At 39.9% G+C, this 14,343-nt stretch overlaps 1 protein-coding gene across 3 annotated transcripts in view; it reads left to right on the top strand.

The window, feature by feature from the left end:
* Window positions 1–942: 942 nt before the first annotated feature.
* KPNA4 (karyopherin subunit alpha 4) overlaps window positions 943–14,343 on the top strand; it is a 67,892-nt gene continuing 54,491 nt past the window's right edge. Inside the window, exons 1-2 of one of the 3 annotated variants that reach the window (XM_043595005.1) lie at window positions 1,081–1,319; window positions 1,886–2,023. In XM_043595005.1, coding sequence (XP_043450940.1) covers window positions 1,940–2,023 — 84 coding nt within the window. In that variant the 5' untranslated portion in view covers window positions 1,081–1,319; window positions 1,886–1,939. Of the gene's footprint in view, window positions 1,320–1,885; window positions 2,024–14,343 lie in introns of those variants that run through there. The other 2 variants (XM_043595006.1, XM_043595007.1) reach the window with 2 other exon arrangements.

Below are 14,343 nucleotides of genomic sequence, written 5' to 3' on the forward strand. Positions count from 1 at the left end.
TTTCTTAAGCATTTGAATACGTTCCTTTGTAGTTTGTGTTATTTCTGCCTATAGTAATAACATTCCTGATAGAAATGTATTTCTTTGGGAATTCATTTCATTTCTCAACAGTTACAACACTATATTATGTCAGGTGCCACAATCCCCGTCTTCCAGAAGTTAGTACTTTGTGGCCAAGTAGCTTCTTTAACTTTCTAAAACGAAATACCTAAGAGGCGGTACCATCACCGTATCATCTGCGCTTCCAAGTTCCTACCTGTTGCGGGGACTTGGTCTGAAGAGATGAATCAGATTTGTCAAATGCATCCTTTCCCTTTTCCACCCACTGCCTTTCTCGCTTTCCGCTGCGACTCCCGAACGCACGTCACCCCTGCCGGTCCAAACCCCTGCGGGTCCAAAGCCCGAGGCCCAGCCCTCACACAGCGGGAACCCCCCAACCTGGAAATGGAGTTTGGTTTGGGGCCGGCTGGGGGCTGGGAGGACGGGAAGGCGTGTCCCGGCGAACTGAGCCGAGGCGCAGCTCCCACTTCCTGTAAAGCCAATAGAGCGCGAAAGGAATGCCCTAGAAGAGAGGGCGCACCCGACAAAGAAGTATGTACTTAACTCTGCTGCAATCCTGGAACACAGAGGTCTGGGGCAGCCCCGACAAGAGCAAACCAACTCCTACCCCGGCCTCCCCTTCCCCGCCTCCCTTCAAGTCGTCCAATTCTCTTTCGCTTCCTCCGGGTTGCTCCGGAGGCACGTGGTCCCTCCCCGCCCTGCCCCCGCCGCGCCCCTCCCAGCCTTCCAGTCCTCCGGCCCTCCCTCCCAGCGCCGCTCTCTTCCCCTTTCCGTTTTCTCTTCCGCCCCCGCTCTCCATCGTCCTTTTTGATTGGTCGAGCGCACGGGAGCCTGGCTGACCAATCGGCGAGCTGGGCTGGCGGTGATGGGCGTGGCCGCGACTCCGGGGCCCTCAGATCGAGGCTGCCTCCCCCTCTCAGCCGGCAGCACATTCCGCCGCCGTTGCCGCCGCCCGGCCCCGCAGTTGTCTTCTCTGGAGCTGCCGTCGCGCTGGGGTTAGGGCGGGGGGGGGGCGGGCGGGGAGAGGAGGAGAAGGCCAAGGCGGAGGCAGGTGAGAGGAGGAAGGAAGCGGCGGCCCGGCGAGCATTGCAGCTCAGGCGGCGGCCCGGTTCCTGGGAGTGTCGGTGCGGCGTGGTGGTTGGGGCGGATCCCGCGGGGCCCGGGCGGGGGAAGGAGTCACCGGCCCGGCCATGGCGGACAACGAGAAACTGGACAACCAACGGCTCAAGAATTTCAAGAACAAAGGCCGCGACTTGGAGGTAAACTCGGGGGCGCCGGAGGGGTGGGGGCTTTGGGCCTCGGGCCGATCTCCGCCGGGACTCCCAGTGTGGGGAGTAGGGGCGGGTGCCGCCGCCGGGCCGCGGGGGAATGGCGCTGGGGGCCGGCCCGTCCGTGACGCCTCTGTGAACGCGCCGGGAAGTTTGTGTCGGGCCTGGTCCACCTCCGCCGGGGAGCGAGGTGCTGGGGTACGGCCGGCGCGGCCTAGGCCTGCCGGGGGGAGCCGGCCCGGCGCGGGTGCGAGGGGCTGGGCCGCGCGGCAGGGAGGCCGGGCGCGGCGAGTGCGGAGGAGGCGTGCGTGTGCCGCGCCGCTTCGGCCGGGCTGCGGCCCCAGCCCCGGCAGCGGCGGAGATTCCGGCTCTCCCCCGGGCCCCGACGTCTAGCGCCGCGAAAAGGAGGGCGGTGGGAGGTGGGGGGGACAAGTGTGTGGCGACCGAGTGGGGCTCGGAACTTCCCCTGCGGGGTCCGCGTCTCCACTTAAAGGCATTTTTTCTGGTCTTCCCGACTCCCGCTTTACCCCTGCCTCCCCCCAATATCCAAACTACAGGAGTCAACTTCTCCGTTGAAAAAAACACCCCCGGCGTGAGAGGCCATCCTGGTGATGCTAACAGTGCCTTCCAGCGGCCTGTGTTTTACTCTGGATATAGCTGATTCAAGATGTGGCTCACGGTGTGCCCTCTTCCAGGCAAAGAATACCCCTTATTTCAGCTTGCTCACAAATCTCTTTATCCCCTCCTGAGAGACCACCAGCTGCATTCTTATATATAAAGTCCACAGGGTTATACAAAGCTGTCATCCTCTAGTCTACAGTATCCTTTCCCTCCACCTGCTGGTGGTGGTAGTGGGGGGATGGGGTGGGTTATGGAATGGCACCATAACGTTTTATTATTTTAAGAGGGCGAAAAAAAAAAACCCACCCTTCATTATCTTCGATACAGCTGCTCCTGAGGTTGTTAGGCTACATGAAGTGTGAGGGTGAAATCATACACACACAACACAGATTTTCGATAGAAGACTTCGCTTTAGTTTTAAGAGTCTAAGTAAATCGAGGTGGGTTTTTTTTTTTTTAATAGTTCAATCCTGCGTCTGAATCAGGAATTTAGCTTTGAAAAGAAAGTGAAGTATTTTTTATGTTGTTCCTCTGTACTTTTTTATACTGAGATCTTCAAATTCCCATCACCTGTTTCTGAACTGTGAGCATTTGCTTGACTGAGATAGTAACTATTTTCTGGGCTTTTCACAAAGCCATTCAGTCTCTAAAGTAGTTGGTGCTGTTTTTAGTGGTTTTCATAGTTTGAGGAGCTGTGACTGTGGCTCTTCATTCTGTGAGTGTTTTAAGGTTAACGTGAGACGTTATCCTGTGATCCCTTTTTTTAAATGAAAATTTTTAACATCTTTATTGAGGTAATTCATATGCTGTAATAATCACCATTTTAAGTCACCAGTTTGTGATTTTCTTGTGAAGTTTACCTCGTTGTGTAATGATGTGAAGGAATTTTTTTTACTAATACCAGTATTTAGAATGAAAAAAAATTACAGAATTTAAAAGTATAAATACCACTAGTGACAGAATCCAAAAAAATAGCAGTTAGATGCTTGACAGGTTCTAATCCTTTCCCCTCTACATTTCTGGCAATTTTTTTTTAAACAACTTCATTGAAACGTAATTCATATACCACACCATTCACTTATTTAAAGTGGTTTTTGGTGTTTTCACATAATTGTGCAACCATTAGCACAATCAATCTTAGAACATTTTTATCGCTACAAAAAGAAATTCTAACTCATGAGCAATCTCTATTTCCCAGTTTCTCTCTGTGTCTCTAGATTTGTCTATTTTGGACATTTCCTGTAAATGGAGTTACACAGTGTGTGATCTTTTGTGAGTGGCTGCTTTTAGGTAGCATAATGCTTTCAAAGTTCACACATGTAACGAAAATGTAACAGCGCTTCCTTCCTTTTAGTGGCTGAATAATTGCTAAATAATATTCAAAACTATGGATATATCACATTTTGTTTATCCATTCATCAGTGGATGGCCACTTGCATTGTTTCCACTTTGTAGCTATTATTCATAATGATGCTATGAACATTTACTTACACATTTTGTGAGGAACTGTGTTTTCATTTCTTTTGGTTATATACTAAGAGTGGAATTAATTGGATCATAGGGTGACTTTATGTGTAACCTTTCTTGGGATTGCCAAAATGTTTAAAGTGACTTTTTGTTTGTTTGTTTGTTTTGGTAAATTGATGTTTCCTCTTATCGTGAATCTCTTATTTAGTCAGATTGTGCTGTCTCTATTCAAACAATATTATGAGTGATTTTTTAAAGTAACCATAAATAGGAGCACCTGGATGGCTCAGTTAGTTGAGCATCCAACTCTTGCTTTTGGTTCAAGTCACAGTCCCAGGCTCGTGGGATCAAACCCCACATTGGGCTCCTTGCTGAGTGTGGAGCCTCCTTGAGAATCCCTCTCTCTCTCTCTCTCACTCTCACTCTCTCTCTCTCTCTCTCTCTCTCTCTTTCTTTCTCTCTTTCCCCTCTCCCTCCCTTCCATGCTCTCTTTCTGAAATAAAAAAAAATTTAAATAAATGTAAATTAACCAAATATTTTTGAGAAGTTTATAGTGCCTTAAATGCATCCTTTGGTAACTTTAATAACCATGTGTGTACAAAAGGAAAGTGATATTTTCACTTTTCCACCTAAGGAAATGACATTAATGGAAAATCATACTTTCTCCTCACTTCTTTAGTCACATCACCTGTAGTGAGATAGAAACATCTTTTATTATCCTTGGAGAACACTAGAATGGCCTGTTTTGTGTATTTATTAATTACATATATGTCTGTGCCTCAGAACAATTACTATGCCCATAATCTTCCCCTACAAATTGGTTACTATGTTTTGCTACAACGGTTTCTAAGAAAATACTGCTTTTTGGTTTAGGTCTTAATGATGTCATCTGTTTCACTGGGAGGTTTTTAATGAAGAAGTATAGACCAGTGCTAGTCAATACATTTTGTTTAATCCAGTACATCCAGAATACCAATATAACATCAGCAATGTAAAAAAATATTGAGATATTTTATATTCTCTTCATCCAGAGGCTTCAAAATCTGGTTTGTATTTTACATTTAAAGCATATCTCAGTTTGGACTAGCTACATTTCAGATGCTTAATAACCACATGAGGCTATTGGCTGTCTTATTGGACAGCACAGAAATAGAATAGCATATAGAATGAGATAATTGTACCACTTTTCAGTTTGATCTAACACTGTTTGATTTGAAATTAATAGGGTACAAAGTTTTAGGGTTTAGTGCAATCTCATATTCTGTAAATTTGTGTGTGACCTTGAGAGAGTCAGGTTTATGAGTCTCTCATCTGTAAAACTAGAGGTACTTAACATCTGCTTCATGAGTGTTGTGAAAATTAATGGGTTAATGTTAGGAAGATGCCTAGCAGTTCTCTGAGCATTTTATCTCTTTTAGCTGTTCTGCTAGGGGGTTAGGGTGACTTAATAGGATTCATTGTAATTGATTCTTTTATTCCCTAGTTTGCAGTTGGCTCTTTGTTTTTCCTCCGTGTCCACACAGAATTTAAGTTACATTGAACTTATAATTAACAGGGAAAGTTTTTAAGGTAGGGATCTGTAATTGCTCATTGAAGGGCAGTTTGGCCACAGGGAATTATTGACCCTTCTAAAGTCATAATTTCTAAGTTTTAGAAGTTGAAACTGATTTAGAGATTTAAATACGACACTGATTCTTACCTTTCATCCTACCATTCTGGCTGTTCCAAAATGTGGTCATGCTAACTTCTTGAAACACAAAAGCATTAAAGAAAGCATATGTCAGTATCCATGTAAAATAATTTATAGGAATCTCAGGTAACATTCAAGACTCAGATGCTTTCTTGCAGTGTGGCAAAGGATCATTATTAGTTTAAGAAAAGTAACCATAGAAAGAGTACACTGAATGCAAATTTCAAATAAAGTGTATGTCAAAATATAGCAAATTAAGCTCATTTAGTTTAGGTTTTAAAAGTAGAGGGTCGACTCTTTTGTAGACTTTCCAATAAATCTGCATGATTTTTATACAAGTTCTGAGAGTATCCAGGGCCTAATAGAGCATAAATTCTGTTAGAAAATAATTAGATCTTATAAAAACACAATTTAAAAAACCCTAAATATTAAAGAATAATAAAATGTTATGTGATGTAAACTTGTGATTGTCCACACAACATAAAGTATGAAGTCAGCTTGAACTTTAGAAATAAATAGTTGTTTGGTTGGCACGCTATTTTGTTGTTGTTAAATGGCTTTGGTAGTTTGTAACTGTACAGAGTGAAAAGCATTGTTAAGCTATTAAGTCTTGTTAACTTTTAGAGACTGACCTCTCTCATCACAAATCTTGGAACATATTTACTATACTTAAAATAACTACTGTCTAATTTTTCATATAATAGTCCAAGCATGTGACAATATGAAACATCTGATGGAAGTATAGTTAGGAATTAAATAATTGTTTTTGTGCTTCCTGCCAGCTTTCCTGGTTTATAAGACAGTCAGTTTCAGAATCGCTTCATTGATAATCTTCTCTGAGATATCAAAATGTCTTTGTTTTTCATAGTCACATGAATATACAAGATTGGGCAGAATTTTAGGAGTGATTTAGCTGTAAAAGAATGAAATTACTTTAGAAGAAATGTGTAGGTAGTTTTTAGGCATTGATGTCTAATACCTGTTAGTGACTGTGGGTCCTCAGAATATTTTTAAGTGTTTTCTGGAGCAGCATTCATATACTTAATTAAGGCCTATAGTGATAAAATGACAACTTGTGGTCAAGTCTAACCTTGAATGATGATTTTGGTAGTTGCTGGTTTAGTTTTGGAGCAGAGAAGTATGATTGAAGGGAACTGACTTCTGAGCACACACTGTATATGCTTTTAATTGTATTCTCATTTCTCTCAGTCTAATAAGTAGGAATTAATTATTCATTTTATAGAAGAAAAATCTCAGGGGCGCCTGGGTGGCGCAGTCGGTTAAGCGTCCGACTTCATCCAGGTCACAATCTCGCGGTCCGTGAGTTCGAGCCTCGCGTCAGGCTCTGGGCTGATGGCTCAGAGCCTGGAGCCTGTTTCCGATTCTGTGTCTCCCTCTCTCTCTGACCCTCCCCTGTTCATGCTCTGTCTCTCTCTGTCCCAAAAATAAATAAACGTTGAAAAAAAAATTTTTTTTTTAAAAAGAAGAAAAATCTCTACAGTTAAGTGACTTAATAGCATCACATTTAAGGAATGATTTTAATTCAGGTACATGTCAAAGTAAAGTGTGTACTATTTATACCATACCATATTACTTGTCTTTAACTTCTCTCAGCCTTCATACAGGTCTGAAAGTTGATTAAAAGGCTATATGTAAAAGCATAGTCAAATGGGTATAGTAGATATTCAATAAGTGTTTCCTTTTCTCCCAAAGAGAGTTTTGGAAATAGTATATCTAATGTGACCTTTAAACTCTAGAGAACACATTTATAGGCTATTTAGATTTAGTAAAAGGGCTAGGGGAGACTCCTGGTTTTTTTACAGTTAATGTGAGAACAACCTCTGTATTGGCACCTGTTAAATAAGGACAGATATATACTGTATGTGCTTCTAAGGGCCTCAGTTCAAAAGCTTTGGGAGCATAAGATGTGTTTATGCTGTTAAAAATTAAGAACCTCAAAGAGGTTTGTTTGTGGGTTTCTATCAACATTTATCATTTCAGAAATTAAAACTAAGAATTTTAAAAAATATTAACTCCTAAAAAATCATGAAACTATTTTATAGAAACATAAATTTCTAATGAAAAATAACTTATTTCCCAAAACCCAAAAAATTTGGTGAAAAGAATGACCATGTTTAACTTTTTTTGAAGTGTATCTTGTGTATGGGACAAGCAAAGATAGTTGGATTCTCATGTCTGTTTCTGAATTCAGTCTTTTGTGCTAATGTTGGTTGAAGTTTATGAAGAGTATCCAACTTCACACAGATAGGCAGTTGGAAAGGGAGGATGTTTTAATAGGCTTTTCAGATAATTATGGAAATTTTTGTTTTTGATTCTATACAATAACTCCACAAAATAGTCTCTTAAGGGTTAGTTGCAATATGGAATCTGAAGCCACATCAGTGAACCTTTCATACTCTGTTATGTTAGAATTTATAGGTCTGTCTTGCACCTGGAATGTATCTTTTGCCCATGCCTGATTTTGTAACAGCATGTATTGGTCATTTGGAAAATATTAGTTCACAGAATTATATAGATCTTCCAAATACTGACACATTTTATTATATAATGAAAATTCACAATTATTGTCAGTTAGTGTCACCAAATAGGTTATCAGAAAAATCTTAAATATTAGGCATTTGTGAAGCTCACAGTGGTGGATACAGGTTTTCCAAAATTCTTATTTTCATTTGAAAGCTTAAATTTTATCATTAGCAAGAAACTCTGTAGTTGTTTCCCTTGAAGCCATAAGCTCACTTTGCTCATTTTTGTGAAAACATCTGCCAGACTCTGTCTGAATAGCCATAATTTGTCTGTCAGTCGTCCTTTCAAGTAAAAATGGTGTTCCATGAAAAAAATGACTAGTTCAGTTTGCAAATCAAGCTCACAAAAACTTTCTCCTTGAGACAGTCCTCGTATGGCAGAAGTGGGTATTTTGCAGAAGAGGTTTATGTGTAATCCCCATTTTATCACAAAATTTTAGAAAGTCTGGTTTTTAACAAAGGTAATTTTTTTACTGTTTAATCAAGGACATTAAGTGAACTGGATTTTTTTTTTTTTTTTTTTTGACTGAAATACAGTGAGTACTTATACAGCTTGGTGACATTGCCTTTAATTCATGCTCAAGCACCAGCAGTTTCACCCGCTGCATTGCACTGCAGTGCAAATATTAGCACGATAATATTAGTAGTAAGATGAACATAGTTTTGATCTGTGGACCCTCTGAAAAGGTTTCCAATGTCCCCACAGGGACCTATTGATAACACTTTTGAGTACTGTTGTCTTTGTTGATTAGCGTTACTTCTGTAAGAGGTGACTGTCACTTTTAATTAATAAAGCTCTTAAAAGACTTCGTAGTATCACAGTTAAAGAACATGGACTATAGAGTCACACCAGGACATGAACCCTGTTTCTTCCATTTAATAGTTATGGAAGTTAACTTAATCTTTCTAAACCATTTAAATGCTTAATAGTGCCTGGCATATAGTATATGCAGAGTGAATGGAGGCTTTTTTAAAATTTCTTCCAGCTTGCTTCATCGTTCATTTTATCCAGATAACCCCTTGTGTTCCCTGTCAGAATAATATTTTGTTTGCAGTTCCTTTTTTACCACTGTGTACCATAACTCAAATCATATCACATAAATTGGGGAAGGCTTCCTTTTCCCTTCATTAGCACTCAAGTGAAAGCCTTTCTCCTGTGTGCTTCAACCAAATTGTGGCAAAATTACTAGTTTCTGACTTCATTTCTTTAATTCTGTGTTGTAAGTAGGTTAGTAAATACTTTATGTAGTTTGTAACTGTTTTTCCACAAGATTGTAAATTTAATCAGAAAATAGTTCTAATTCACAGTGTTTAGTACCTGTGATGAAAAATGACTTAAGGTGATAGACATGCTGGTGATATAAGAGTAGCTTGACTATTTAAAATCTAAGCTTTTTCTATTACTGTGTATTTACTATTAGAACAAAATTTTATTGGCTGCCACTTTTACCGTAAATTTACTGTACATGAAACCTGACATAAATTACAATTTCAATAATTTGTTTTGAGAAACCTGTATTTTATTAAACTTTTATTAACAAAAGTCAGAATCCTAAGATAATATGGTGTTTTATAATTTGGTGGTAGATATTTTTAATATTGGAAAGCAAATCATATTCTCAGTTTCCTATTTTTTTTTTTAATGTTTATTTATTTATTTTTGAGAGGGAGAGCTAGTGAGTAGGGGAGGAGCAGAGAGAAGGAGAGAGAGAATGCCAAGCAGACTCCGCGTTGTCAGCACGGAGCCCATTGTGGGAGTCAATCTTACAAACTGTGACAACATGACCTGACCTGAAAGCAAGAGCCAGACGCTTAACCAGCTGCACCACTCAGGCACCCCATCCTATTCTTTTATGAAAAGTTTAGTTCCGGGGCGCCTGGGTGGCTCAGTCGGTTGAGTGTCTGACTTTGGCCCAGGTCATGATCTCACGTTTTGTGCATTCGAGCTCTGCGTTGCGCTCTGTGCTGACAGCTCAGGGCCTGGAGCCTGCTTTGGATTCTGTGTCTCCCTCTCTCTGCCCCTCCCCCGCTGGTGCTCTGTCTCTGCCTCTCAAAAATAAAGAAATGTAATTGAAAAAAAAAGTTTAGTTGCTCAGTATTTATTCATAATACTTGTTTTAGTTTTTTTGTTTTGTTTTTGTTTTTTTTTTAGTTTATTTATTTTGAGAGAGACAGAGCAAGTGGGGAGGGGCAGAGATGGGGAGGGAGAGAGAATCCCAAGCAGGCTCTGGGCTGTCAGCACAGGGCCCAGTGTGGGGCTCAAACTCACAAACCATGAGATCATGACCTGAGCAGAAACCAAGAGTCTGATGCTGAACAGACTGAGCCACCCAGGCACCCCAAGTACTTCTTTTAGTTTTTATAGAATGTCTTTGTGATTCCTTAAAGTAGGTATTACATAAATTTATTTAGTTAATGGTAATTATATCCTGATAGCTTTACAAGTAGTGTCTGCTTGGTTGTACTGAATGACCCTATCGTCTTTGCCACCCATCCTGCCTTTTTACCCTGGTCCTTTGTACTCACTTTCAGCTGTTGCTGGTCCAGAAAAGCAAGCAAAATATAGTCTTAATATTTTCAAGTAATTGTTACATTATTCTTGGTTCTTTAGTAAGTATGAAACCCAGTCTTTTTTTACTTTAAATAGTGGCTTTAAGGATACCCTGAACTCTTTCTTCATAATGTTGTTAGTGTGAAAAGTTAAGTCTAATAGCTTTTGGTCGAGAGAGCTCATTTTTATACTATGTAGTTATGTTTTAGGGAAAAGAAACCCAGTTCACATTAGTTGAAACATAAGCTTTCATAACCCAGTAAGTCCAGGGCCACAACTGACATTAATTGTGATAAGAGTTCTAGTGAAAGTCTAGGGAAGACTGATTGATCAAGATTTGATTGCATGCTTATGCCTCAATCACTTTGGGTAGAGAAATATGGTTCTGTGATTGGCCAGCAAAAAGTCACATGTCATGTGTCCAGGTGTGTGTGTGTGTGTGTGTGTGTGTGTGTGTGTGTGTGTATGGTAGATGGGGAGGGATGTTGGTAATTTCACTTAACCCTCAGATTTGTCACAAGAACGAGGGGTCTGTTAAGAGTAAGTAAGACAGGAAGAAAAAATTTACTGAAGACAAAATTATAAAGCAGCACCATTCAATACAGATGTAGAATGGTTCCTTATTTTGCCTTTGAATATTATGTGGGAATGTTTGTTGTATTACAAGCGTATCTATAAAATTGAACTCATTGTTGATCAACTGTTTTCTCCAAAATTTTGAGTGTTCACATTTTTTCTCTTGATGTCTTGAATAATTTTTCCCAGTTCCCTTTTGTTCTCCTGCTTTAAAATAGTATTGTCCTCAACTGATGGAAAAGCTTAATTAGGACCAATAAACAAATACAAAAAGACCAACATCGTTACTCATTAGGGAAATGGCAGATCAAAACCATAATGAGATACCATTTTAACCTGCTAGAAGGGGTTCTTTAAGTATGAAAATTAAGTAAACAAAAACAATAAAAAGTGTTGGTGAGGATATGGAGAAAGGGCACCCCTCATACATGGCTGATTGGAATGTAAAATGGTGCATTCCACCTTGGAATGTAGTTTGGCAGTTCCTCAAAAAGTTATACAGTTAACATGTGACCTAGCAATTCCACCTCTAGGTATAACACCCAAGAGATTTAAAAACAAGTGTCTGCACGAAAACTTGTACATGAATGTTCCTAGTAGCATTATCCATTGTAGCTGAAACGGAGACAACCCGAGTGTCCATCAACTGATGAATGGCTAAACAAAATACGGTCTATACATACAATGGAATACTATTCTGCCATAAAAAGGAATGAAGTACCACTGCATGCTATACCATGATGAACCTTGAAAGTATTATGCTACCTGGGAGAAGCCAGTCATAAAGGATCCCATACTCTATAATTTCAATTATATGAAATGTCCAGGATAGGCAAACACATAGAGACAGAAAGTGCATTAATAGTTCCCAAGGCCTGGGACAAGGGGCACATGGAGAATGACTGCTAATGGGTATGGGGGCTTTTTATGGTGAAGACAGTAATTAGATGTAATTAGATGGTGGTTTATGTGCAACTTTATACTAAAAAAACCCACTGAATTGTACACTTTAAGTGAATTGTATGGTGTGTGAATTATATCTCAATAAAGCTGTATGTCTTTTTAAAAAAGCTTACTAGAAGTAAATAGGGACTGTGACAATGTTCCACTAACGAAGGGTCACAGGTGAACTCCTGTTATCTCTTTTTTACTGACTTCTCCATCTGCCCTTCTCTGTGTTGAATTTATTTGTTCAGCAAATATTTATTCAGTTCCTGTGTCTGAGGTTCTGTTGTAAGCAGTGAGGATAGAATAATGAATAACACTGGCTAAATTATCATGGAGTTTACATTCTAGCAAGTCAAGATTTCTCAGATTCCTGCTCTAAACTGACCCTGTGGGGATATTCAACCTAACATAAATTGAGCTGGTGTTGTGGTAGATCTCTTATCTTTCTTTCCTAAACTCAAATTCGCCCCAAACATGAACAGAAAAGACATCCTAAATGTTTACTGTCCAGTAACTCTTCCTTTGAGGTTTGTGGAAATGCTGGATTTTTAGAGTGGAAAGACCTAGGGTTACATTTTAATAACTGTATGCCATTAGGAAAGCTTAATAAATTTTTTTAACCTCAATTACTGTAAAATTAAAATTCACCTAATAGGTAGTTGCTTTGATTAAGCTTTTAAGAATGCAGAGAACACCTTTTATTCGGACCAGGTCAAATAAGGTGGGATGTTAGGAAAATTAAGGAGCCAATTCTCACATTATGCAGCATACCTCAGGTAAGAGTGTCTTGGTGGTAGGAATTCATGGATACTCTTTGTGCTGCTCTGCCAGCCACTAACCCAGTTGCTAAGTTTTATTTTTCCCAGATATCAATGGTCTTACTAGTCTTTATGTAGTTTTGTGTTCAATTACTGAGAGAATCTGAGCTAATACAGCTCTGCCCAAGATGAAACAGATTGTTTTTACTGGCCTGCTTATGGATTGGCTTTTCCTGAGTCAAGTGCTTTCCCTTCACCCTACCCCAGTCAGCAGTGATGTGAAAGGGGGGGATGTCACATGATAAAAACAGCCTTTGCTTGCTTCTGCAGCAGCATCCCTGGAAAGAGAAATTTCTCTTAGACAGGGTTGTAAGTATGACATTATTTAGCTAATGTCACTCCATTCTTACTTTTCTGTTAACTTTCTACTCACTGTTAAAAATCTGGGGCACATGATTTACCTCATTATTAATCTCATCTCCACAGTGATTGCCTTATTTCTGCTTTTGCTCTTGTCCAATTCATAAAACAATCAGCATGGTTCTTTTAAAAAATGAAATGATGCCCCTCCTCTGCTTCAGTAGCTTCCCACCACATTTAGCTTCCAAACTCTTTACTGAGACTTTCAAGGCCTTGCCACATCTGGTCCCTATCTATTTCTCCTACCTCTGTCACTTTATTTTCTCCCTTAGTTATTATACTCTCATCTTCTTTTCAGTTTTTGAACTCTAACACTTCAATAGCTCTCTCCTCTTTAGGCTCTTCACACATGCTGGTCTATCTGAATGCTTTCTTCACCCCCTTTCTGCATCCCCTTTCCTTCACTGCTTGGTTATTTCTCATTCTTTGAGTCTTCGATGTAACTTACTTAGAAATGCCATCCTCCCAACTCCCCACCCCGCACTGAGCTAATTGAAATTTAACCCCCCTTGTTGTTTTTCTTAGGAACATTGATGATAATTTGTTAGTGGGTTCACTCACTATTAATTTCTCCCATCAGACTAGAAGCTCTGTGAGAGTACAATCTTTGTCTGTTTTGTATACCACTCTTTTCTTAATTCTCATTATAGGGCCTGGCATGTAAGTGGCACTTAAGTAAATACTTGAGGGAATTAAATGAAACTTAAAAAAAGATGTGTGTGTGCACTCTGATTAGAATTGATGGCTAAATCAAAAAATTTTTTAAGTCAAGGTAATTTTTGTCTCTTGAAATGGTAATGGCATGGTAATTATAGAAGTCTTTCAGAAAAATGGGAAAATAAAGTAATCTTCCATAATCTTACTGCTATTAATCTTTTAGAATGTTTCCTTTTCCTTGTGTACAGCTTTTCAAACATATTTGGACTTAATTTGGGTTCTTATGAGAGTAACTCATAGTAGAATACAGCCAAGTTTCTCCACCTTGACACTAATGGTACTTTGGGCCAAATGATATTTTGTTGTGGGAGAACCATTCTGTGCATTGTAGGATGTTTTAGCAGCATCCCTTGCCCCTACTATTAGATGCCTGTAGCATGCTCCCTCCCAGTGTTAACAGCCAAAATTGTCTCCAGAAATTGCCAAATGTTCCCTGACTGGGAAAATCTCCCTGGATGAGAACTGTTGGGATTCACTAAGTTCAGTAGATTTCCCAGAACACCATTACTTCAATGAATTTCTGTTGTCTATAAAGTCAGTCAAAATTTTTTAATAAGTCACGTATTTCAGGCTGTCAGTTCGGTTTAGCAGATATCTGAGTGTTTCCTACATAAATACTAGGGAAGGGGCAAACACTAAACAGCAAATTAATTCTTGGGGTGCCTGGGTGGCTCAGTCGATTGAACGACCGACTTCAGCTCAGGTCATGATCTCACGGTTTTTGA

This window comes from Prionailurus bengalensis, chromosome C2 (assembly GCF_016509475.1).
Source record: "Prionailurus bengalensis isolate Pbe53 chromosome C2, Fcat_Pben_1.1_paternal_pri, whole genome shotgun sequence".
In the NCBI taxonomy this organism is placed as follows: Eukaryota; Metazoa; Chordata; class Mammalia; order Carnivora; family Felidae; genus Prionailurus; species Prionailurus bengalensis.